Source organism: Rhinatrema bivittatum, chromosome 4 (genome assembly GCF_901001135.1).
Source record: "Rhinatrema bivittatum chromosome 4, aRhiBiv1.1, whole genome shotgun sequence".
Lineage (NCBI taxonomy): Eukaryota > Metazoa > Chordata > Amphibia > Gymnophiona > Rhinatrematidae > Rhinatrema > Rhinatrema bivittatum.
Window position 1 is genome coordinate 370,767,658 of NC_042618.1, and position 27,588 is coordinate 370,795,245.

At 42.0% G+C, this 27,588-nt stretch overlaps 2 protein-coding genes across 4 annotated transcripts in view; both read right to left on the reverse strand.

Moving 5' to 3' along the window:
• Positions 1 to 5,183, reverse strand: part of LOC115089415 (tripartite motif-containing protein 54) — a 31,152-nt gene extending 25,969 nt beyond the window's left edge. The window contains exons 1-2 of the mRNA XM_029597507.1: positions 5,010 to 5,183; positions 1,869 to 2,027 (exon numbers count right to left, since the gene is read on the reverse strand). Coding sequence (XP_029453367.1) covers positions 1,869 to 2,027; positions 5,010 to 5,183 — 333 coding nt within the window. The remainder of the gene's footprint in view (positions 1 to 1,868; positions 2,028 to 5,009) is intronic.
• Positions 5,184 to 21,030: 15,847 nt separating this feature from the next.
• PTPDC1 (protein tyrosine phosphatase domain containing 1) overlaps positions 21,031 to 27,588 on the reverse strand; it is a 91,524-nt gene continuing 84,966 nt past the window's right edge. For all 3 annotated transcript variants that reach the window (XM_029600840.1, XM_029600839.1, XM_029600843.1), the window contains exon 10: positions 21,031 to 25,807. In XM_029600840.1, coding sequence (XP_029456700.1) covers positions 25,694 to 25,807 — 114 coding nt within the window. In that variant the 3' untranslated portion in view covers positions 21,031 to 25,693. The remainder of the gene's footprint in view (positions 25,808 to 27,588) is intronic.

Genomic DNA, 27,588 nt, shown 5'->3' on the forward strand with positions numbered 1-27,588 from the left:
TCTTCTTTCAACTTTTTCATAGGAAGTATATACATATTTTTAAAGCCTGATGAACGAAGTAGCTCTGTCATTCTTTTATTGGGATTCTTCTGGCAGTGTCACCAGGTAAAAATAAAGTGTGGTCTGTACTTTTCTTGTTCTTACTACAGATGTTGGTGATCAATGGAATGGAGGCTGTAGACTGGAGGGTCATGGGATGAGTGTGAAAAAAGGTAGCCTTAGGAGTAACGAAGACAATATTTCTATACAGAAAGGGTGCTAGATGCATGGAACAACCTCTCAGTGTTGGTAGTGGAGACTGGTGACAAAGAGTATCAGAATTCAAGCACAGAATATCTCTGAGGGAGAGGAAGGGATTGTAAAGATGAGCAGAGATGTGGATGGGAAGACTGCAAAGGCTGTATGGTTTTCATCTGGTGTCATGTTCTGTGATTCTGTGTCTCTATATTGATGAGACATCAATGTTATGAAGCAGAGATGAGCAAGCATGAAAAAGAACCCTGTGTACTAAGTATTTGTCCCATAGACTCAGCAAGGACCAGTTTTCAAAGACATGTGAATGGGTTAAAATTAATTTCCTCAGGTAAATTGGCTTGGCTGAAAATTACCCTCATCTGCTCAGTTAAAAGTATGTCCCAGCTTGCACAGCAGTAATGAAATGAGTACTATTCTGGGCGGACAGCCTTTAGCTGGATTGAGAGGAGATGCTTCTAGGGGTGGGGAAAGGGCAGGTTAAGGAAATGTCATGCAGAGATTGGATTTTCAAATATTTGTGCATTATTTCCCACCAAATGTTTTGTCTCTAAAAATTGCAGGTGCAAAGGTTTACAGGTATTTAGCCCATGAACCTTGTAGGAAATTTTCATAGGGAAACTCTCCATGTAGTTTCCCTGTGAAAATTAACTGCAAAATCCATTGGAACCTTACAGCTAGGCCAAGGTATTTTGAAAATTGCCCCCCCCCCCCCCCCACCAACGGGAAAATCCTTATAGTACATCCAGGCCAAAGAGGTGTGGTAAAAGTATTTGTGGAGTCTGGTTCCATGCTGCCAGAGTGATCTGGTAGGAAGATCAGCATTTAATCATAGTGGGCTCATTAGTTGCTGATGGTGAAGTAGTACTTTATAGCACAGATATTTTGGGGCGGACCCATCAGTTTTCCAGCTACCCCTTTGGGCTTCCAGCTCAGTTGTAATCAGGGCGGAGGTCCATTTGCATAAGCCTTTATTCACAACTACCTGGGGGTTTTTCCTTTTTTTTTTATTTCTTCTATCTTACTTAGCCCAGCCATTGCAGTAACAATTCTCAGCTAGTGGAGGTGGAGGTGGTGGTGGTGATGGGGCTTATGCACCAGAGGTCTGATATTAAAAAAAAAATTGTCTGCTATTAATTTGCCTAGATTTAGGCTACTAAATGAAATGTCTAGTACTAAAAAGCAGTGCAAAGCACCTAAATTTGTTTCCCCGCTTGTAGCTGCCCATTGTTTAAGACCCTAAATTTGGAAGCCTAGTGAAAATAGGAGCCTAAATTTAGGAATTCAGCCCTAGGAAATGTTCAAAAGAGTCAACTTAGATGCTTAACTCCATAAGTCAGGCTCCTAAACCCTTTGAAAGTTGGCTTCCAGGGCTTCATCTGGAACCCTGCAAACATGGACCCCTGAAAATATGGACCCTAAATCCAGGTGTTTGCCATTGCTAATGAGTGGGATTCCTTTCCCCAGACTATGAACATTGGCGCCACAGTATCCCCAGCCTGAGCGAAAAACCTGAAATGGAAATCAAACCCAGGTTCTCACAACAGAGATTTTTTAATCAGGTGAAGGTTTCATATAAGAAAAATGTAAATTAAATTTAAAGTGTACGTTAATACCAGATTCATGATTTCACCATGTTTCTCACAGGTTTGTAACAGCTGGTTCTCCTCTTTAGCACGAAGATGTGCAAGTTCGTCCTTAAACTTTTCCAATATATTTTCAGCCAAAATATTTCTCTGCAGTCCATTTGCTCCCTTTCCTCTCAAGTGAATGACCTAGAAGTGAATGAAATAAAAAGTGTTATAATAGAATATTACTTTTGGTAGAACATTTGTGTTAAATTGTATGGACATAATTAGCAGACATTGTCTCCTGATACTGTGCCTTTTGCTAAAATGTATAGATTCCTATGAACCATTGAAAGTAATGCTTTCAGGAAATGATCCATTATCTTGATGTTATTTACATGAATATATCTGTGAATTTATAAGTTGTATTTCTGTCATAACTATGAAGTACAAAATATACTTGTAAATACTGTAGACAAATAGAATATGAAAGTCATTATTATTATAGTTACACTGGGGTTTTTTGAAATAAAGCATACAAAAAATTACAACATGGAGTAAATGTTAGCTCAGCTCTAATCAGGAGTGTGCCACCATCTGTGCTAAAGGCTAACATTGGTTGCCAACACAGCGCCTGTTCTAACCGCAGACTTCTTTCTCTCTGCGTCAATCACTGATGGCAGCAACATTCCTTGATGGTGTTATTCCTTGAGACGGGCCAAATTCTAATAACATTATTACACATCTGTGGGTTCAGGTAACCATTACTGACACTCCATCTGGTAATCATCACTCAACATTGTAACAGAAATCAGAAATATGGATAACCAAAAGGTCTGACACGTGGTAATGGGCATTCTCAGGGACAGCCCCCCCCCCCCCCTTTCTGGAACTCTATACTGGAATAGCTTCCCAAAATACAGGACTGTCTGCAGTTCAGGAGGTATGCTAAAAGCATGGTTTTTCTTACAGATCTTTAATGGGCTATGCCAATAACCAGGCTTCCTGTAAGAGTCAAACTCCAGGCCACTCAGCTCTCTAATCCTCCTGTTCTTCTCTTAACTAGATGTATACTTGACTCAATGCAACATATTTGAGACCCAGGGCCACATGACATGTTATTGTATCCTGCCTTGGGTGAAAAATCATTCATAAAGGCAGGTAATAAATCCTAATAAGTAAATTCAATACATAAAGGCAGGCAATAAATCCTAATAAATAAATAAATAAATACAATAAAATAAATAAATTCATGCTACAGTGCTTATTCATTTTAGATTAGAAACTTTCAAAACTATCTTAGTGAACATTCTGTTTAATTCATTTCAGGTTATTGCTAGTGGAATAATGACCCAGAGGCATAAAACAGAATTTTGGATGCCAGCCAATTAGAGATCAGGATTCTCAGTCCATTGTTAGGCCACTCCCATGAGGTTTATAATTTTGAGAATTGCAAATATAAGTCTGCAAGTGAAATAAATAGAAATGTTTTGTTTTAATAGATGATATCCTATAGCAGCCATTAATTAACCTCCCTTAATATTGTGCTTCCACCCCATCCAGTGGACAGGGTGTGGGTAACCAACAAGGCAGCATAGGTAACCACCTAGGTTGTCACAATCTAAGAGTGACCTCATCCTGTCAAATACTGCTGTTCCTTCTTCTTGCCCCTTTGATGAGATTTGAGAGCTGAAAAAATGTGAGAGTCTTGGATTTCACACCTGTGGCAGAGGCAGGTGATGGAGAACTGGCAGCTAGTAATATACATTCATTTAAAATGAAGGCAGATTCTGATTCAAATGAGGCCATTTTCATTTTGTTTTCTTAAATCCCAAACTAATTGAAAATGCCTTCAAAAAACCCTAAAAATTTCAGATTTTTTGATCAGCAAATAATGGGCACTATTTGAAATTAGTGTATACTGTTTGAAAGTAGTGTGTGATATTTGCTGAAATGAAAAAATCTGAATAAAACTAAACTATTTCACCCCCTCCTCCCCTCCCTGAAATAAAATTCAGCCAAAAACAGGAAGAAAATTAATGAAACAAAATTAACCAAAATATTTTACCAGCATATCCTTACTAGCAGGTAAATTGTGTGTCTATGGCTTCAAGGAGAAGAACTCCTCAGAAGAACGCTAGTCTGAGAGCAGATGAAGGTTTAGCTCTTGGCTCCTCTGTACCTTCAATTGCCATTCCACCACCTCTATGCCTTCTTCCTCTCCTCCTGACATCAACCACACCCACTCCAGGCTCTTCAGTTTGCTGCTTCTCTGCTGGACTCCTATATGCCTTCTTTCCTGCCATGACTCTTGGTTTTGGGCTTCTCTATATCATTCCCTCTATTCCTGCCACCACCACTGCTGCCACTCAAGGGTTTCTGTGTCTTTCCTGCCACCTGTGTTCCTCTGAGTCCTTCCCTCTTTGCTGGTGCTCCAGTTCCCCCATGGGAACCCTTCTACTTTTATTTATTTATTTATTTAGATTTATATTCTGCTTTTTGCACTATCCCCAGAGGGCTTACAATCTAAATTTGTGCCTGAGGCAATGGAGGGTAAAGTGACTTGCCCAAGGTCACAAGGAGCGACAGCAGGACTCAAACCCCGGTCTCCTGGTTCATAGCCCACTGCTCTAACCACTAGGCTACTCCTCCACCTATTTAAGGATTTTCTTTACCCCAGTCCCACCCCTCCGTACTCCCACTTGTCTCTACTGCTGCTCTGGGATCTTTCTTCTGCTACTACTACTCCAAGTTTCTCCATGCCATCCACCTGTAAATATGATGGATGAATGCTAGTCTGAGTTCTTCTATGTCAGTTTGCAACAACACCATTTCTCCTGCTCGAGGCTTTTCATTGCTACCATCACTGCTCTAGGCTTTTCCTTGCCACCACCATTGATCTGGGCTCAACTGCATTCCTCCAGCTTCCACCACTGTTGCTATTTCAAGGTCCTCTGCATCCCCACTCTTGGCTGCCACTCCTCCACTCCTGAAGTTGGCAAAAACTTTAGCTTTGTCTCATTCTCATTCTCTTTTTCATTATTTATGCATTTAGCTGAAAATTTTGTTCTTCAATTAACATTTTTTCATTCTTCCTTTGTCAATAGATGTAATTATTTCAGTTGTTTTCCTGAGGAAGATTTGTACCATATGGCTGTCACCTTAGGATAGATCTCTTGCACCCCTTACTTTTCTGCAAACAGGGCAGTAGAAGGAGCCATTGACGTGGGTGCAGTTCTGGGAGAGCAGGATTTGCTTCACACATTGCTTGCAGAAGTTGTGGGAACAAGATAAAACCAGCACCGGAGGGGTGAAGAACTCCAGGCACACTGGGCAAGACAGCACCTTACCCAAAGCCTCCATTACTGCCAAGAACACTAGAGGTCTCCCTGGCTACCCAGATTAACAATTGCTGCCAGTCAGCCAATCACAGAAGGCCCTCAAGTAGCTAGTTCTAGAACACCTACACTGAAGGGAGGGGCTTATCCTCACATGATTTCTCCCTTCTACTGTAATGAAATTAATTCAGCTGTAAGAATCGTCATTAACTGAATACTCACAATCTCTCTGGAAGAGGACTGAGTGTTCTGTAATCTGTTGCTGAATAAGGGATTGCTTCATGTTTTTCACCATGCTAGATTGTTGCAAATTTAGTGCTTTCATAGATGGAGGTATGGCAGTTAGGGGTAGAGCTGGCGCTGTGGAGCTCAGAGTGAGGCTGCAGTGGTGGAGAGGAGTAATCCAAAACTGCTAAGACACTTGGAGAATTGGTGATAGGGGATGTAGAGGAACTCAAAGGAGCACCAGAAAGGGGAAGAGGTTATATAGGATTCTGTAGTGGCAGCAGGAAGGAAATGCCAAGGAACCTGTACTGGCAGGCAATGCAAAGGAGCCCACAGTGACTTTGGCAGAGGGAGATGGAGCAGCCTGAACAGCAGTGGCAGAAGGGAGTGAAGAGAAGTACACACTACTTTCTCTACATTCTCTCACTCTGCTGCTGCTGCTGCTGAGGTGCTCTCCTGATAGATTTGCAAAACACTGTCACTACTGAAAGCCTTCTTCCCTATTCTTCATTGCTGGCCTGGAACTCAACATTCTACCACCATTTTTCAACTCTCATACCTACTGGAAGGGGGAGCGTACATGGCTGCAGTAGAGGGGAAAACAGAGGAGCGGCAGAGTGGCAAGTGGATTCAAATGAAGAAAGTCCCACAGGAAAATGGACAACTAAAGGCTGTATAGAGATGGATTTATCTTCTGCATGGTAGTAATAAGCATCAATTGAACTGAGGTGAATCCTCAGGATGTAGAAATTACTCAAGCAGATGTAGAAGAAACTGAAGCAGTTTTAGTGTAGAGCAGGAGAAAGGATCTAAAGCTTTTCCCTCACACCAGAAGTCAAACCTCCTCCACTTTAGGCTGAGGACTTCCTTGTGGAAACCTTCCTGAAAGCCAGAATAGGACAACTCTTCAGGAAGATCTAGGGTTTGCAGAGCTACCTTCTCAACATCCACAGTGTGAGTGCCAGAGAACTAATGTTGAGATGGTTCAACAGCCACTGGATTCCTGATGGACATTTCCCAAAAGAGTGGAAACCAAATATGTCTTGGTCAATAGGAAGCTATTAGAATTATAGCACCTTGATCTCTTCTGAGTTTCAATAAGATCTTTGCCACTAGAGAAATTGGGGTATATGCATATAGCAGATCCTGACCCCAATTCAGAGCAAAGGTGTCTGAGGCTAGTTTGCCTTGAGTCCCTTTTCTGAAGCGGAAGAGTGGGACATCTTTATTCAGAGGAGATGCAAACAGATCTACCATAAGTGTGCCTACTCAGAATATCCTGTTTGCTACCCATCCCTTATCGACTCGAGGGATTCCAGGACCTGATTCAGTCTTTCTGCCAGACATTTTCCTCTCCTGCCAGGTGTGTGGCCATGAGTACCATTCCTTAAGAAATGGCTCCGTCCCACATCGTTACAGTCTCCTGGCACAGGAGATATGATCCAATGCTTGTTGAGTTGAAACATTGCTACTTGGTTGTCCAACCAGTCCCTGAAAGCCTTTAGAGTAAGACATATTGCCCTTAACTCTAGAAAGTTTATTTGATGAAGCTTTTCCTAAGCAGACCAAAGGTCCTGGGTTTATGTATTATCCTGTTTTCTTCTGTTGGATCCTTCTTCCAATTTTTGAATGAAGATCTTTTGGCTAAAATAGCTTCTTTCACCTCCCCTTTTAACCATGTCGGTAATCGTTTTGCCTTCTTTCCACCTTTCTTAATGTGTGGAATACATCTGGACTGTGCTTCTAGAATGGTATTTTTTAACAATGACCATGCCTCTTGCACATTTTTTACTTTTGTAGCAGCTCCTTTCAGTTTTTTTCTAACAATTTTTCTCATTTTATCAAAGTTTCCCTTTTGAAAGTTTAGCATGAGAGTCGTGGATTTGCATACTGTTCCTCTTCCAGTCATTAATTCAAATTTTACCATATTATGATCACTATTGCCAAGCGGCCCCACCACCATTACCTCTCTCACCAAGTCCTGTGCTCCACTGAGAATTAGATCTAAAATTGCTCCCTCTCTCATCGGTTCCTGAACCAATTGCTCCATAAAGCTATCATTTATTCCATCCAGGAACTTTATCTCTCTAGTGTGTCCTGATGATACATTTACCCAGTCAATATTGGGGTAATTGAAGTCTCCCATTATTACCGTACTACCAATTTGGTTAGCTTCCCTTATTTCTCTTAGCATTTCACTGTCCGTCTCACCATCTTGACCAGGTGGACGGTAGTTTACTCTTATCACTATAGTCTTCCCCAACACACAAGAGATTTCTACCCATAAAGATTCAATTTTGCATTTAGTCTCATGCAGGATGTTTATCCTGTTGGACTCTATACCATCCCGGACATAAAGTGCCACACCGCCTCCCGGGTGCTTCTCTCTGTCATTGCGATATAATTTGTACCCCGGTATAGCACTGTCCCATTGGTTATCCTCCTTCCACCATGTCTCTGAGATGCCAATTAAGTCTATGTCATCATTCACTGCTATACATTCTAATTCTCCCATCTTACGTCTTAGACTTCTGGCATTAGCATACAAACATTTCAAAGTTTGTTTTTTGTTTGTATTTTCATTCTGCTTTTTAATTGATAAGGATAAGTTAGAATTTTTTAGCTCAGGTGAATTTTTAGTTACAGGCACTTGGACTACTTTCCTTATTATTGGAACCTCACTGTCGGGATGCCCTAATTCTAATGCATCATTAGTATCCTTTGAAGATACCTCTCTCCGAACCATGTGCTTCTGAGCGACTGTCGGCTTTCCCCTTTGTTCTAGGTTAAAGCTGCTCTATCTCCTTTTTAAAGGTTAGCGCCAGCAGTCTGGTTCCACTTCGATATAGCCCACTATAAGAAAGAAAGGAATGACATTCAAGAAGCTGATACAAAAGAAAAAGAACAAAGGCAAAACTAGAGGTTAATTACAGATTACTAAAGTGGTACTTAAAAATCCTTAATTGGTGAAATTAACATTATGTGTAGCAATATTTGTATCTAGAAAACTTTGTAATTGTTTAGGATTCACAAATATATAATGTACATTTCCAAATTTCACTAAGCATTTACAAGGAAAATGAAGGAAAAAGATCTGGAAATATTTTATGTGGTTTTAAGCATCCTTTAGATCTAGAATGCATAGCCAGTTCCCTTTTTTGAGAAAGGTAATCAATTTGCCTAGTGAAACCATTTTGAAATTTTCCTTTTTTAAAAACTTGTTCAAAGTCCTTAGGTCTAGGATGGGATAGAGTCCCCCTATTTCTTTGGGATCAGAAGTACTTGGAGTAAAATCCACAACCTCTTTCCCCTAGTGTAACAGGCTTGACCGCATTGGCCTGTAAGAGGGAGGACAGCTCTATTTGAAGCAATTCCTGGAATAACTGCCTCCGCTCCATCAATAGTCTATTCTCAAGTCTCAATCTGGTTCTTAACACGTCCAAAACAGAACTGCTAGTCATCTCTCCTAATGACAACAACCCCCTTATCAGCAACCCACTCTCACCATTAGTAAACCAAGTAAGAGATCTAGGAGCCACTCTTGACACCAGAATGAACTTCAAAAAGTTCATTAACACCACCACCAAGGAATGCTTCCATAAGCTTCATGTCCTGAAACAACTAAGACCTCTCCTACACTTTCAGGATTACCGCTCAGTACTACAAGCCATACTGTTTTCAAAGATAGACTATTGCAACGTGCTTCTCCTTGGCCTCCCGTCCTCCTCAACAAAACCACTACAGATGCTTCAAAATGCCGCAGCCAGGATCCTTACAAACTCTCGTCGTAAGGACCACATCACACCAATCCTAAAAAACTTACACTGGCTACCCATCAACTATAGAATACTGTTCAAGACCCTGTCCATCATCCACAAAAACATCTATCATCGATCTATACTCCAACTCAAAATATCACTCGAACTCCACGCTTCCACAAGACCGATCAGATCGGCATACAAAGGATCTCTCCAGGCTCCCCCTAATAAATCCACTAGTCACACCTCCATTCAGAAACGAGCCTTGTCCACTGCTGGACCTTATCATTGGAATCTTCTTCCCCCAGAAACGAGCCTTGTCCACTGCTGGACCTTATCATTGGAATCTTCTTCCCCCAGAACTTTCTTTTCCTTCAGAAAGAAACTAAAAACTTAGCTGTTCATTCAAGCCTTCCCTTGATGGGTCACTCCACAACCAGCATAGTCCCTCACCTCATTTTCACAGTTTTCCCCCCTCCCCTTCTCCTGGATCTTGTCCACAGTTTGATTTACAGAGCAGGCCATTGTCTAAGCGTGTATCTTACCTCGATTGTTACGTTTGTTTCTTTTGTTAGAACTTTGTTATGTTAAACTAATATCTTTTGCTCTTACCTCTCCCGTACTGTAAATCTCTGTTCATTGTAACTTTATCTTCTAGTTAATTGGTTACCCCTGGTTACGCTGTAAACCGGTATGATAAGACCTTCGTCTTGAGCATCGGTATATTAAAATAATTTAAATAAATAAATTTCTGACACCGGGTTTCAGTGGACGAGTGTGTCCAATAGATGTAGTCTATATCTATTGAGGACGCAAGTGTCAGAAATTAATTTGGGCCAATGATTTATGTAAAACCTTAGCCTTCCTCAGACAGGAAAGTCTTCTGACATGAATCTTGGGATCTTGACTGTGTTCTCTATGATCCCATCTATACCCCAATCCCAGGTTTTGGCTAGGGTGCTGGTTGTAGCTTTTGGGCCCTCTGCTTCCAAGGGTAAGAACAAAGACCCTGCTTTTGACGAGACCAATGGAGAGAAGAAAAATATCTCCTTGTGTACCTTTGGTTAAGGAGGGTGGGTCTGGAGAGGGCCTAAAGTATTACACAGTGGGGTTTAATATAAGCGCCTGCTTCTTTGACCTTATCTCCAAAGAGATTCTCCCCATTGCAAGGCACATCAGTGAGTCTTTCCTAGACATCCAGCCAAAGGTCTGAGGCCATCAGGTAGGTGAACCCACAGAGACTCTTGATGCCATCTTGAAATCATCAAAGGTTAATCAGACCATGTGTTTTCCACACTCCAGGCCCCTGTCCATCAGTGACTCCAAGTCTTCACACTTCTTCTTAGAAGTTGCATTGTCAACTCTTTCACATTCTTCTGAATGTTCTGGATATACTGGCTCATGAAGAGTTGGTAGGATGCTATGTGGGCATTAAGCATAGCTTCCTAAAAAACCTTCCTTCAAGTAAGTCTAGAGTACAAGAATCATTCACCAGGGACACTGAGCAATGGGTTCTAAGCCTCATGGCTTTCTTGAGAGTGGATTTGACCACCATGGACTGGTGCAGCAGCTGTCAATTTTCAAATCCTTGAGCCCTTTTGTTCATGATACATTGTGTATGCCTTTTTGTTCACTAGAGCTACAGAGAAGGGACACTCCCACATCCTTATCTACAACTTCTGAAGAATCTCATGGATGGGAATTGTCATGATAGTCTTAGGGTACTCCACAAATTGAAGGATGAGAGAAGACCTTCTCCTTTCCTATGGAAGAGGGAGACCTATTGACCCTTCCTGGTCAAAGTAGCACTCAGATTCATAGCTGTACCTCCAAGAATATTCCAATCCCAACTGGTAGATCGGAGGCATGGATATGGATCTCATCTTGCTAGAATGCAAGGCCTCAGAGAGAGAGCTTGTCTATTGGAGCCTAGTCCCTAATGAACTCCTGTACCTTCCTCCCCCAATAGACTGGAGATTATCATTGGTGTGATGGTATCCAGTGTTGATTCCCCTCCAGGAACTGACATCAGGGCCATTCCATCAAGTGACAGTAGGGATTCCAGTAGCAGCTGGATTACACAATTCTGTCAGTGCTGGGGCAATGATACTCTGTATCTTACGATCCAGGGCCTCCTGGATTTTCCTGTCTAGCTCCTCCTCAAAAATTGCTGATCCTAAGATGGTTTGGGAGGTAGGAGAAAAGGCCACACCTGATACCCAAACCCTTAGAGACTGACACTATTCCCAGGATTGCATGGAAGATGAACTCTCCTCACTGCGGGTACGCTTCGGGGGATTTAAGTCTGCCGCCAGAATGTCCATGCTCTCTGCATCAGTCATTAATGGAGACCCATATTGATGCTTCATGGCCTGCAATCTATGCACATCATTGGAGATCTGTGGTGCTGAAACCCAACAGGCTGAACCCTTTTGGAGCAGAAGGACAACGGTGTCTCCCCTTAGTTCTTCCGGGTTCTCAATGTTGACGGGGATTGATGGCCTCCTGATGTTGATGCACTGCCAGCGGTTGATGCAACTCCCTGGTCTCTTGATGTTGATTCCTCTTATGCAGAGACCGAATGGCTAGACTTATGAAAACTAAAGTGCTTTTCCATGAGGTCAAGCCAAGAACAACATCCTTTAGCGGTCATAGTTGCACAGACACTCCTGGATGTTGTGCTCAGTCCCCAGGCAAAGGGCATAATCTATCATGTGGATCAGTGATAAACACAAATCTTTTGCACAGGGGAATTTGTCAAAGCCACTTGCTTTCTTCTCTTTCAGGGGCAATGGATGAAAAATTCATGCAGCAAAATCAAATGATTCGATGTCTGAAAACAAAACCGTGGCCACTGAAAAGAAATGAAAACCTTTAAACAACTGAAAAATCTGCCTACGTGAATAAGAGGAGAAGAAAAAAAGATTGTGGGGCTCTGCAAAGATATTCGTGCACTTTTAGGATGCAGACAGTTCCCTAACAGTGGGACAGAAAAAGATCTGCATCTGATGGGTTCTGTGGAATCATTGTGTCCGTCGGTTCCCGACGCCCTCTCTCCATCCTCCTCACCTCTTTGGCGCCTCCCTCTTCGCCCGCGGGAAGATTGGCTGCCGTGGCGTTCCTCTGCCGAGGTCCTCTGGCATCCCCGGACCGGCTCCATGCTGCTAACCGCCATGTTTCCTGGAGGCCTAGGGGCACACGCGCAACTCGGCCCCGACTGAAGTACCGGCGATGGCGTGAACCTTGGGGTCGTCCCCCGAAGATGACGTCACCCACGACAGATATTTAAGAGAATATGCTAACACATCGAATTAGCAAGGATAAGGAATGACAACGGATTTGGATTCGTTCTATCTAAGCTACTTTGCCTCCTCGGACTACCAGGGGTACCCGCTCTTCAGGGGCCTCGCTCTCTCTCTTACTTTGTAGATTGCAATCTGGAACCGGCAATCGCTCCTTGAGGGCCCTTGTTCCCGGACTTCTTCGAATTCACTTCTGCCTGGAAGTCAGCACTGCCTACTACATCTGTGCATTACCATCGCTCTCTCAGAGTTTTCCCTGGAACAAGGTACTCGCTCCTCGAGGGCCTATACATTCCAGCTCCTGGGCTTCTATGAGACATTGTGTGAGTTACCATCAGGTTCGGTACATGAACTCTGCTTTCCCTGCCTACTCACTATATTTCAGTTTCTCTACAGCTCAGCCTCCAGGGATCGTTGTTCCAGCTTCTGAGGGACTACAGTCCAGCCAGGCATTCCAGCTCACTACTGCCACCTCTGGTGGTTCAGTATATTGTCTAATAAAAGAACTAGTGTGTGTCTGTCTCCATACTCTGAGCCTGACCGGTGGTCCCTCTCGGGGTCTTCCCCTGGGGCATGGTCATCTGCCACTGATCCAAGGATCCACCCACAACTCTCCTAAATACTACAGATTGCTGACTACTCACAGAGAACACATCAGATTGCTAACTCCTATCTGATTGCGCCTCCCATTAGATAGCGGTTTCCTTGCAGGAATAGATGAGACTGAATGAGCCTCTGCATGGATACATTGTAGTATAGAACAGTGGTTCTCAACCTTTTTTCTGTTGGGACACACCTGACAGATGGTTCTCACATGCGTGACACACAGAACACATGATCGTCACGGGTCTAAATATAAACATGTACTCTGTTTCTACAGGAACAGCCCTGACCCCCCAACAATGGGTGCAGAACAGAACTAGAACATTCCCCTTTCAATTTACCATGCAAAAAAGATATTTCTGGTGTCATCTCAGTAACAGCAACATCAACACTCTCTCCTACCAAGTGCAATAGCCCTCCTTAGAAAAACAGTAATTTACCACCCATGCATGTTCTATTGAGAAAACACAACAAATAATATTGATACAAATGCCTACATGCTAGTAAAATACTTCACCTCGGTCACACACATAGAATTGACCTTCACCAAGTACAGAAAGACCGCAAATTACAAATATGGAGACAAACTGGAATGGAAACACAAAAAAGCCACTCTGCATGCAGTGCAAAACTGAAGAAATGGAAACAGAAATATAGCACCTAATAGACTCCCAGGATCTGCAATAATGTGCACAAACTAATGCGCAAAAAGTTACACCTGGATTATGGAACTCATTCAAATAGTACCAACTCTACCTATGAAAAGGCAACACTACAAATATTTAACCAGGCCCTAAACACCAATATACCTCCTATGAGGAAAACAGAACAAGCCAAGCTGTTACAGATCCCTACACAGAAACTACAAGCTTGCAGAATACCTTTACCTGGGTCACACACGCAGAACACAGATAGACCATCACCAAATACAGAATAAAGTGACCATCAAGTTAATGATTTTGTTTTCCCATTGTTGCACTGCATACACTCAGTCTGGCTTCTTGCTGTTTCCAGTTCAGTTTTTGTCTCCACATTTCTATTTATACATTTCTCAAGTAATATAAAATAATAATTCTAAAACTAGAATAACAAATATAATAAATGTTTCAAAACAGCTGATAAACATCTGATCATTATAAATTTACAAAATTATTAAAAATTCTCTAAACACCAATAAAATATTTCAAACAGCAGACACATCACATAATACCCAATAATTAAAATGGCAGTCAATCAAGAAAGATAAACTTAAAAAGCCACATTTACTTATCCTCACCGGCAACTCTTCTACTCCTTTCCCTTGGAGGCTAATAGCACACATCAGAAGCAGCAATGGCTGCTGAAGCTCTGTTCTGACACTCCTCTTTTCTTAGGGCTCATGACTAGTCTGACACACACAAATACACTTTCTGTCACTCACACACACACACAAAGTCACCTCCCTGACCATTCTCTCTTTCTCTCACACACACACACCAGTCATCTCCCTGACCACTCTCTTTTTCTCACACATACACCAGTCACCTCCCTGACCAGTCTCTTGCTTTCACACATTTTTTCTCTCTCTTACTTACACACACAGTCTCAATCACACACATTCTCTCACACACATACACATGCTGGCTCACTTTCTCTGTCTCACTCACCCCCACCCCACATGGCAGTTATAGCACAAGGCAGCCAGTATGCTGCTATTAAAGCAATTCTGACAGGCTGGGAACTGCAGCAGGAGTGACTTACTCCTAGCCCTGCAGCAATAAGGCGGCAGCACTCAGTTGTTTGCCTGTGTTGCGATCATCGCAGCACAGAGCAGTTAGCTGATAATGTTGCCGCGGGGATTTCCTGCCATGCAGCTGTTTGGGAAATCCGTCGAGTAGCCGTGATGTGCAAGGGCTGCGGGAATCAGTGACAACCTCTCTGTGGGTCATTGTTGGTCGCATGGGTAAGTGGCCAAGAGCAGAAAGGCCATGATTCTAGCTGCAGGAGGCAGGGGAAGCGCCCACAGTGCAGAGGCTGCAGGGAGGAGGGGATGAGAATAGAGCTGCAGGCTGTGGATATGCAGAGCCCCTGGAAACCAATGACAGGCTCCTTGTGATATGATGAGGCTGCATTTTGAACTGCAGGAGCCAGTTGTAGGCTCCCCATAGCCTGAGAAGAGGCAGGAAGTGTTCCCAAAGGGAAGGGCTGGAGTGGACAGCTGCATGTCAAGCCACTACAGCTGCCAGCCCTCCCACAATGAACTTGGCAGCAGTCGCATCTCTGAGCCTAGTGCCAGTACGAGAAGGAGAGACGGAAACTGCAGAAAGCACTGGGGGTCTTACGATTTAGGTCACAATCTTGCTGATGTCAGTGATGACATCAGCAGGACCTGTAGGTCTGGAACAGGGGCCATATAAAAAAAATGTTAAACGCCGCAGACCCGGGGCAGCTAATCCCTGCAGCCACATTCTCAGCTGACTGTTCTGCACCGCGATGATCGCAGCACAGGCAAACAGCTGAGTGCTGCTTTCTTACATCTGCAGGGCCGTGGAGAGTCTTGGGACACGATTTTTGTAGCAGCAGCATGGTCCTTTCTTCTTCCCACGTGCCTGGTAAACCACTTCCTCTTCCGGGTCGCATGGGGCGGGACAAAGAAAAGGCCATGTTGCTGTGCCGGCTTCCATAAACACTGCTGCTGTTCCACTCTGGGCTTGAAAGTGCTGATAGCACGGGGAGGAACAGCAGCAGTGTTTGTTGAAGAACTGTGTGCATCTCGCTGGGGTGAGGAGAGGAAGGGAAGAGCATCGGGAGACCAAGAAGTGCACGACACACCTGCCGGTGCTTGGCGACACACTGGTGTGTCGTGACACACCGGTTGAGAACCGCTGCTCTATATATCCGCTTCTATATGACATTCTCTTCAAATGACACCCGATAACATCTGCATTTCAAAGCATCTTTCCTGGCCTTGTATATAAGCGAAATATTAGCACCCACCATGTCCTGCGATGATAAGTCCAAGAGTTATAAGTTTGGAACAGGAATTGCACCACATCAGGCAGGTGTTTTTTGAAAAAGTCAATAGAATACCCATCCAGGCCAGGACATTTTTTGCCCGGTGGTGCCTTTACTGCAGCCTGGATTTCCAATAAAGTAATAGGGGCCAATAACTGATCAGGTTGAGTCAGGGAGAGTCTGGGCAAATCCAAGCATCCTAGAAATTCCTGAATCTCTGCTTTCATAACTGAGATAGTATCTTTATAAAGATCTGTAAAAAATTGGATGAAGGATCTTTCAATCTCTTTGGATCTGAAGTCAGGTTACCAGGAGGGCTATGTATTCTTGAAATATGAGATTTTCTCACTGCATCTTCACCATCTGAGTGAGAAAGGCCCCTGGTTTGTTGCCATTGTCATAAAATTTTGCCAGAGTGTATTTAAGGGTCCTTCCAATTTCCAAGTTCTCTTCTAGTCTCTTCACAATAACCATGAAGTGTGGGGTCAGCAATCATTTTTATGCTTAATGTCTAGGTTATCAATTTTAGCTAATAGAATGGCAGCCCTTTTTGTATGCTCTTTGTTAAGAATGCTGGCATAGCTAATAATCTTTCCTCTTAAAAAGGCCTTAAACACTTCCCATCGCAAGGCTGGGGTATAGTCACTCTATGAGTTACAGGCTTTCAAGTCTACCACTGTGAAAATGAATAAAATAGAAAAGAATCATCTCGGCCTAATAGAAAAGATAGATGACCTGAAAAACTACTTGGGCCAATATAACATCCATGTGTTCAGAATCCCTGAAAGGCAGCGATGCAGTAGGGTATTTTTCGGCTACCCAAAATATTAAAGCTCGAGAACAGCAAGGGAATCATCAGACTTGACTGGGCATACCAGGTGCTGGCCCTGGTACTGGCCTCTAGAGGCAGACTGCGAGCTATTACATAGAAACATAGAAATGATGGCAGAATAGGACCAAATGATCCATCCAGTCTGCCAAGCAAGCTTATGCCAGTTATATCCTGCATTGTGCAGGTTTACCCCCATGCTTATCAGTTTCCCAGACCATAAAATTCAGGGCCCTTGGATGCTCTTTGAACCCAATTTCCCTTAACCCTTGTGGTAGAAGCAGAGAGCAATGTTGGAGTTGTACCAAAAATATCAGGCTTAGTAATTAAGGGGCAGATTTTAGGGGAGTTATGCACGCCGAGCCTATTTTGCATAGGCCCAGCGACGCGCGTTTGTCCCAGGGCTTGAAAAAAGGGGCAGGACATGGGCGGTCCGGGGCAGGGTGGGGCTAGAGGCCTCCGTAGGGCCACTTGGCCAGCGCGCGCAACCTACGCCTGGTCAGAGGCAGGCGCAACTTGCCAAACAAAGGTTAGGGGGGGGGGGGGGTTAGGTAGGGCTGGGGGGGGGTTGTGTGTGGAAGGAAAGTTCCCTCCAAGGCCGCTCCGATTTTGGAGCAGCCTCGGAGGAAACAGAGAAAGCCATCAGGGCTCCCCTAGGGCTCGCAAGGTGCACAAGTGTGCACCCCCCTGCGTGCGTCGACCCCAGATTTTATAACATGCGCGCGGCTGCGTGCGCATGTTATAAAATCTACGCCCGCGCGTAGGTACTAAAATCTGGCCCCAAGGGTAGTAAATGCCGCATCAGCAAGTTACCCCCATGTTTGTTCCCCAAACCATAAAATTCAGGGCCCTCGTTGGTTGCTGTCCCCTTTTCCCTATATGCATCACCTTAAACTTGTCCACATTAAATTTCATTTGCCATTTCGAAGCCAATCTTCCAGTTTCACAAGATCCTTCTGCAATCTATATCACCATTTTGTTGTACGGTCATACAAATATATGACTATACAACAAAATGGCAACCACCAGTCCTGAGATAGACACCGCTTTGATGTGGTGCCAGTATCAGACGTGGCCCATGCCATTTAGAAACAATATGGCAATGAGCATCTATCCTATCCCTTTCAGTAATAGCGCTCCCACAGAATGGATAAGTGAGGCTGGGGCAATCTCTTAGGGGGTGGGTGGAAGGGGTTTGGAGAGACTTGGGGGAGACCCCGTTTCATATTTTATTTTTGTTTTGAGGTTTAAAAAAAAATGCTTATTTCTATTCAAACAACCCAAACTGAAATAAAATTTTAAATGAACCTACCTCCCTTTCACATGCCAAAAAAAGAAAAAAAAAAAAAAAAAAAAACACCCCAACACACTATGTGCCCTTCTTCACAGCTAACAACCAGACTCCTTGCTTTCTGTCTTGCGGCACCGTGTGCTTGGAATGGCTTTCCTTAGCTGGTGTGTCTAGCTCCATCTCTGGTCATATTCAAGTCTCACTTAAATTCCACCCCTTTAAAATTGCTTTTAAAATAAAAAAATCCTGATGTTTCCTAATTTTGGGCCTCACACAATAAATGTTTTATTGTAATAGTTAAGAGTGATTACTAGAAAATGATTTGACTTGTAGAAATATCCATTCATTGGAAATGAAATAGGACATTTTAACAAATTGTTGGGGTACTTGCATCCTGGATTGGAAACAGGTTGCTGGGCTTGATGGACCCTAGGTCTGACCTAGTATAGCAACTTATGTTCTTATGTTTTGTTTCAATTTATTAAAAAAAGAAAAGAATACAATTTTTAAAAAATGTCCTTTCCTTCATTTAAAATTATATAACTTATGAGAAAACAATAAAAAAAGAGAAACACCATACCTTCCAGGCCTTGCCCCAAATTCTTTTCTTTTTTATTCATGGGTCAGGAGCAATCGCTGTTCATTTCTGTCCTGCTAGTGGTATGGCTAGTAGAAACACCTGCAGACTGAGGCTGGTGCCATTCATTTATTCCATACAAAATGTTGTCGGCCAACTTCAGACTCAGGCTAGCACTATTTTGTACAGAAGAAATTTAACAATGTTGGCGCCAGTAGACTGAAGCTAACGTTTCTAAGCATACCACCAGCAGGGCAGGTGAGATCCTGGATCACCTCTGCTCCGTGAAGGACAAGAAAAATATGCTGTTAGGGCTGGGAGTGGAGCGATGGAGGAGTCAAGAGAGGAGACCCAGGAGAGCTATTTTTCTCCAACAGGGCCCAACTTTTTTCTTTTTTCATTTTGTTTTAAATAAATGAAAAGAAATGAAACAATGGAAAAAAGGGAACTAAAATGACTATGAACAACCCTTTTGTCTTGTCTATATTGCAACTAGATTGTAAGCTTCTTGGAGAAGGGACTGTATCTAACATCTCTCTACAGGTTTGTGTATGCCTGTTGTCTAGTAGCACTAAAGCAATGTTAATTAATAGCAGTAGTAACATGCTTGCAGTTAAAAAGGGGAGCAGCAGAATCCAAGGTATTCTTCTCCCCCCCCCCCCCCAACACAGAACACCCTTCCAGCAGACATCTTCCCCAGAGGACTGGTGAGGTACTAGAAGTAAAGCAAGCTACCTGCATCGTGTCACAGAGCTGGTCTGCTTGAAAATGGTGGACTTGCCACCCTTTACTTTGAATCGTACAGCAACTTTATCTGCCAGAGGGGTGAAGGAGTGATCTGCCTTGGGGAAAGGGAGGCAAATTGTTGGCCAGGAGGGGCAGCAACTGCTTTGGGAGAGGGCAATGTCTTTGGGGACTACTTCAAATAGATGAAGCTGAGAGCATTTATACAAGTGGAATGAAGTAAGAGAAGATGGTATAGACAAACTCAGCTGACTCTTCACCAGCAGTATGAAGTGTACTGCAGAGCACCATAGGCAGCAGAGCTAAGAGTTTAGAAAATGAAAAGTGATTTAAAGAAAGCTTGAGGACTGATCGAAGATTTGGCCACTGGGATTCAATGCTAAGAAGTGCAAAGTCACACATCTGGGGTACGGTAATGGTAATCCATAAGAGCTGTATATGATGGGCGGTGAAGGGCTAATGTGCACAGACTGGGAGAGGGACCATGGTTAGATAGTGTCTGGTGATCTGAAGGTAGTGAAGCAATGTGACAAGGAGCTAGCTAAAACTAAAATAATGCTGGGCTGCATAGAGAGGAATAACCAGTAAGAAAAAGGAAGAGTTGATGCCCTTGTACAGGTCCTTGGTGAGACCACACGAGTACTGCGTTTAGTACTCGAGCCCGTATCTCAAAAAGAATAGAAACAGGATGGAGGCGGTCTAAAGAAGAGCAACCAAAATGGTGTGGGATCAGCATCAGAAGACTTATGAGGAGAGGCTGTAGGATCTGAATATGTAGCCCCTGGAACAGAGGAGGGGCATGGGAGATATGATACAGACCTTCAGATAACTGCACAATCGTTAAACCTTTTCAGTTGGAAAAAAATCAGTTAAACTAGAGATCGCAAAATGAAACTCCAGGGAGGACAACTGAGAACCAACATCAGGAAATATTTCTTCATGGAGAGGATGGTGGATGCCTGGAATGCCCTTCCGGAGGAGGTGGTGAAGATGAAAACAATGAAAATTCAAAGGAAAAAACATTATGGATCTCTAAAGGCTAGAGGTTGAAAATGAAGAAAAGAGTGCATGGGGGTAAACTTGCTGGTGTGGTAGTTACTACCCTTAATCAATAAGCTGTGATACTGTTGTTACTACTCCAACATTGCTATCTGCTTCAATGGCAGGGGAAAAGGGAAATTGGATTCAGACGGCGACCAACAAGGGACCAGAATTTTACAGTCTGGAAAACTGATAAACAGGGGGGTAACTTGCTAATGTGGCTATTACTACCCTTAGCCAAAAAGCTGGATGCTTTTGATGCAACTCTGACATTACTTTCTGCTTTAATGGCAGGGGATAAAGGGGAATTGGATTAGGATGGCAGCCAATGAGGACCCCGACTTTTACAGTCTGGGAAACGGATATGCATAGGTGTAGCCTGTGCAGCAGATACTGCCATAGACTTACTGGGCAGACTTGATGGACCATTTAGTCCTTTTCTGCTGTCATTTCTATGCTTTTATTTGACCCCCAGCAAATATTTGAAAGATGAGATAACCAGATAAAGTATTTTAAATTTGTTTATTGAGTCTAAAAAAATGTCAGCATTACATATTTTTCCATTGTACAGCGTTACAAAATAAATACCATATTTATAATGAAAAAAAGGAATGCAGTGAATTGTTTCCATTGGTTATTGAGCAAAAGGAAACCAAAATTTGGCAATACAGCAGAGGTTTCTCTAAACAGACTTGAGAAATTGACCATAGATCCTAAGTGAGAAAAAATAAGGATTGTGGACTGTTGTGCTTTTAGGCAGTAGTGCAGCTGTAAACCTAATAGCCTGCTCAGATAATATAATAAAAAAAAGATGTTTCCCTTTTCTCTCTGATATTTATTCAGTTCCTGAGGTGGAAATATGGGCTTAAAAGTATGAAAATTCCTTCTGTTTAGCCATTTTAGCATTATGGGTCTAGTTAATTAGGTGCTGCTGATGGTCAAAATAAACTTATGATAGCATCTTTATGATACATCTATAGTGCAAATACTGCAAGGACTGTTATAGCATGACCTCAGGATGGGGCATGGTCATAACTGACAGTGAGATCCATATTTAGCTGCTGGCCATTTACCAGTTAGCTTGATAAACTTATCCAGCTAATTTTGCAGGGATATTCAGTGGCACAGGTGCACCGCTGAGCAGTCAACTAACTTTAGGACTGCTATGTTAGCTGGATAATACCCCAGAAAGCCACCACTTAGCCAGATAAACAGTTATGCAGCTATGTCAGAGACAGTCAGCATGACAGGATTTTCACATCCTATCATTTGTCAAGCCAAGTCAGAGCTTAGCCAGACAAATGGTGTTGAATATGGACCTCTGTGTGCATACGTTTTATTCCAAATGAAATTTTAAAAAAATTATAAAAAAGATTAATATGTTGAAAGAAAATGTCTTGTTTGTGTTAAAACAAATATCTTGTTTTCAACGGGGCCCTAGAGGCATAGAACAACTTGCACAAGATCACACTCAATCAACAGCTCATGTCCCAGGACATCTCCTGAGTCACAGTTCAGTGCTCTAACTACTAGACTTAATAATAAAGAAAGGAAAATTATGGAGGAAGTCAGAAGAGAGAGAGGGAGGAATGGAGAGTCAAGAAATAAGCAAGTTGAAACTTGAACTTTGGGGACTGTTGGCAATATTGATTTACAACAGCAGTGCTAACAAAAATATAAATCTATTGGCAGTTATAATAAAATCAGATTATTTTATTCAGATTTAAATTTTTGATTACCTGGGGAGATTTTAGGTTTTAAACCTTTTGAAACTCTTCAGACACTCCCACTCTTATGAATCTTATTAAATTAGGATGAGACTGTGCTGATGCTTATGAAAGTCCTTAGAAAGTGTGGGCCTTATTCAATAAAAGTTTTTTTTTTTCCCCATAGATGTGGAATGAAATGCCTTTTTTGAATCAGGCCATATATTTCTAAAATATAAACATAATATGAATAGCAGAAAACTGGCTTCCATGAAAGGGTCCCTTTAAAAATAGGGGACAAAGTAGTAATAAATCCAGTCTACAAAGACGAAAAAGAAGCAAAAATATAGAAATATAAACAAAAGAGAAAGCTATACTGTATAACAAAAACAGATTAAGGCAATATTTTAAAGAATGTAGCTAGTACTACCAGTTTAATTAATATTGTATGGAAAAAAAATTGCTTGAACATCAGACCTCATTCAAGCACATTAAAATTCAATGTATACATATTGAAATCTTAAGGGCCGAAGTACTAAATTGTGCCAAATTTTGTAACAGAAGTTGTGAATTTCCTTGCACAAGTTTTCTACAGGGATTCATATGCAAATAAACCTGGTAGAAAACTTCAGAGAAAAGAGACCAACAACATCTCACTGAAACGTAGTTATTTTTCTTGCAAAAGCTGGCCTGCAGACTTTTCAGACATTAAGTGCTGTGAACATAGTTAACAAGTTGCTTTGCATGAATTTCATTGCAGCAGCTCATTAACTTTGATTTTACATAATATTTTGCAAGATTAAACTTACTTGCACAAGTTTACTGCATGCGAAATAAAAAAAAAGATTGCAAAGTCTTCTTTGTACATAAAAAGGGAAAATCATGTGCTTAAGTTCAACTCATGTTTACATGAAATTCAGTGCACTTTAGTACAAAATCCTTCAGTAAAGTAGTTTGGCTGCCATGTTAGTCCACTTGGAGGTAACAAATAAAAACATACAGAAGGTATGACATTATATATATATATATATATATATATATACACACATACACACACACACACACACACAAACATACTAGGAGCTGGGCCCTTGCTTGCTAACCCTGCCAGTGGACTCTGCTCTAGACTCCATGTTTGCACCTAGGTGGAAAATGGAAGAAATGCCTTGGTGGAGCATGTGACTACTGAAAAAAGGGCAGGAAGAGGGCTAGATAATTTTCAACTTCACTCCTCTTTTCTCCCCTTTGACTGAGTGAGAGTGGATTTAAGGGAACCCCCAAAAAAGAGAACGTGATAATTGCCTCAAAAAGTGTTTATTACTCCATAGCCTGGATATGCACATTATCTGTGTTTTGTACTTTCTCTGTTGGGGGTGGAGGAATTTAGTGGGGAAGGCGTGGGTAAGGAAGGGTCAGAAGGCTTCCAGAAGGTGTTGTGAAAGAAGAGGGATGTATGTATGTATGTAGTGGTGCTATTGGGTTGAGGGGTGTGTGTGTGTGTGGGGGGGGGGGGGGGGGGGGGTGGGTGTCCACTTTTTCCTTCTTACAGTTTTTGTTCTCCACCCTACCCCACTCCTCCCAATCTGTGTGGGAATGATGAGTAAGTGTTGTGAATGCGAATGGGGGATGTGCAAGTGGTATCAGGAGGTGAGTAGAGAGAAATGTGTCTCAGGGAGAACTCACCTCCCTCCCTCTCCTGTGCAAGTGTGAGTGCATACTCTTTCTCCCTCTCCCACACTGTGCACTTTTTCCTTCCTGCCCCATGCGTGTTTGTGTGGCAGGGAGAGTGTGTGTGTGCCAGACTCTCCCTCACCTGCTGCATGTGCTGGGGTGAGTGCATATCGAGGACGAGTGAAGCTGGGTGTGTGTGTGCACACTCTCCCTCCCCCCTCCTCCACATGTGTGAGTGGGGAGGGGTCGGTAAACACCATGGATTCTTTATTTAGCACAAACCGTCAAAAAAAGTCCGACTCAGGCCGAGTTTCGCTCTATTCTGAGCTGCTTCAGGGGCTATGATGGCATTGCTATATGCAAGGTGGTCTGTTTGTTGCAAACATATGCATTGGAAGTTAGCTTGACCGCTGGTTGCCTATTTATAGAATTTCAAACGGCTTCCATATTCACAGCGTTCTTAAAATCCATGTAGCATACTGTAAGTGCCAGTAAGTGAAACCACCACAAAAATCGCTGGCTGACTGGGATTACAATTCCCCCTCCCTTCCACTCTTCTCCCACAATCTCCCCTCCCACTTCTGGCTCCAAGGTTATCTTTCAGTTCTGCTGCTGGTGCCTCAGGTTTTTTTTGTTTTTTGCTTTTTGTGCTGGTGTGCCTGAGGAACCCCCAAACCAGCTGTTCTGCTGCCAGTTCCTCCATTATTTATTTGTATTGGTAGGGCCTGGGAAACCCCATCACCCCTCTAGGTGCCATTGCTCTACTTTCTCTTGCACTGGTGGGACCTGGGAATCCCTTCCAGCTGTTTGTTGCCAGCACCTGTATTTTTATTTTTTTTTGCATTTTGCGCTGGTGGGGCCCAGGAATCCCCACCAGCTATTCTGTTACCAGTTCCTCTGATTTTTTTTACCTTTTTGTGCTAGTGGGGCCTGGGAAACCTTATCAGCTTTTCCATTGCCTGTACTGCCGCTGCACTCACTGGCCCTGCGATCGGTGCTTCTCCCTTTGCTCTGGGTGAGGTCATTATGTCATGCATGAGCAGACATGATGCAATGATTACCCAGAGCACCTAGTATTCTTATGATTTACACACACATCTTTGTTTTTATTTGTTGCATGCAATATCTATCATGCTTTTATGTTTTCATAATAAATCTTATCATATAAGTAAGATGTCTTTAAAGTTGCTCCTGTTTTTCAAAAATGTTAATGTACTCTTGAGGAGATAAGATCTGTAAATAGAAACATATCACAATATATTAAGAACCCTGGTTGTAAATTACAAACTACATGTTGCATGTTCAGCTAGAGCTCTCCTTTTACTAATATAAATAGTAACTATTTGAATATTTCTAAAAAAAAAAAAATCTATCCCATTACAGTACTAAATCCTCACTGCAAAATGGAATATTAATGTAAACATCACACACTGAATGTTATCATTAATCAACATTGTAATACATTAAGTAAAACATGATAAAAGTGGTACATGAAGTACTTTATGGCAATTACTTACAAGAAAAATGCACCTCAATGATGACAGTAATTCCTAACGCAATAAATATAGATTTAAAACACTAGAGACCACAATGCAAAACCATATGCGACAACAATCACACAACAGAAGCAAGTTATAAATTTCAATACATATGTACATACAATATATGGCACTCGTGCCTTTTTTGCTTTTATGAGTTCTTTAGATTTCAATATATTTTAACACAGAAATAACTGGCAAATATTAAATCAAAAGGCTAGAACTTCAAGGATCCTTTGTGTGTAGCTGGGAAACATCAGGAATTTTCTGATTTTTCCTTTGTTGCTTTTCTTTTTTCCTCCAGGATGTCCTGAAATATTGTTTTTAGGATGCTGTAAAACATAGGTCCATTTTCAGAGTCCAAATTAATCTAGAAAAGTAGAAAAGTAGAAAGATATTTATTCACCTACTGATAGGACCCGATTAAAATCTTTGCCATGGATATAATCTCCCAGAGCAGGCCATGAGAAACAAGACACCAAATAATTTAATCTGAAAAGGTGACTGTTTTAAAACAGATAAACAAAAAAAAAAAGTGCACTAGTAATGATGATAGAGGTGTTTAAAATCATGAGAGGTCTAGAACGGGTAGATGTGAATCGGTTATTTACTCTTTCGGATAGTAGAAAGACTAGGGGACACTCCATGAAGTTAGCATGGGGCACATTTAAAACTAATCGGAGAAAGTTCTTTTTTACTCAACGCACAATTAAACTCTGGAATTTGTTGCCAGAGAATGTGGTTCGTGCAGTTAGTATAGCTGTGTTTAAAAAAGGATTGGATAAGTTCTTGGAGGAGAAGTCCATTACCTGCTATTAAGTTCATTTAGAGAATAGCCACTGCCATTAGCAATGGTTACATGGAATAGACTTAGTTTTTGGGTGCTTGCCAGGTTCTTATGGCCTGGATTGGCCACTGTTGGAAACAGGATGCTGGGCTTGATGGACCCTTGGTCTGACCCAGTATGGCATTTTCTTATGTTTCTTATGTAAAAACTCTCAGGGAAAGTGCATTCTATTTTTTTTTCTTCCCAGTTTGCTGGCTGAGATGACATGGCTAAACAAAAGTTAGCCAGTCATAATAGGTACTTCCAGTAGTGATGATACCTTAATTTGCCTTATGCCTAATCACAGGCCAACAGATCATTTTTTTGTTTTGCTTTTTTTTCAAATTGCAAATAAAATGCACTTATCTTGCTCAATGACATCAATCTCCTAACACGGAACCATGTTTCAAGACCTGCATCGGGATCATCTCTCTCATAGGCTCATAGTTTTCATTTCATGATTATAAAGATGATTATAAAATTTTACCATGATGCTAAGCTCTGGTGCAAAAACGTACACCGAATAAAACACAAAAAAATGATCTGTTGGCCTATGATTAGGCATAAGGCAAATGAAGGTATAATCACGACCGGAAGTGCCTATTACGACTGGGTACTTTGATGGCTAAATATTCATAAAAGGGACATTGATGTTCATTTTATATTTGATCTTGTCCTTACTTCACCATAGCTGTTTGGATATGGCTAAACACAAGCCAGAAAAGAAATCCTGAATCACTAGACTTTTCCCACAGACACAGAATGGGAGAAAGGTTTTTGTGAACCATGCTGTAAGAGTTTTAATTTCACCACTGAATCCCAGTACAGTACAGCAGGGAAGAAGCATTTGGGCATAACTTTACTTGCCCCTACTTATTTCCCCTCTATGCAGGTGAGAATATGATTTAGTGTATTAGTTGCTGTGATTTACTAGAATTTCACTATTATAAGACTTTTACTTTTGGCAGCGACTAAATGAGATAAGGGGTCCATGAATGATAACCAAATTTTAATAATTGCATGTACCTATTCTGCATCAGTTCTGGATACCTTTTTTTTTCCCTGTAGTTTTTTTTTCCTGTACACTATCTCTAGCACCCCATCAGATTTGTAAGACTTATTTTCCTATTTGGGGTTTCAAAAGTAAGGTCCTCTTTCATATATCTGTTTCAGATCTGCCAACTATTTAATTTCCTTGATAAACAATCTTGCTACTGTAATCCATGTGCTGAATTGATTACTGCAATTCCTTATACAAAGGCATCTCACAACACAGTCTGAAGCGCCTCCAGCACTTACAAAGTACTGCCGCAAGAACTGTGGTA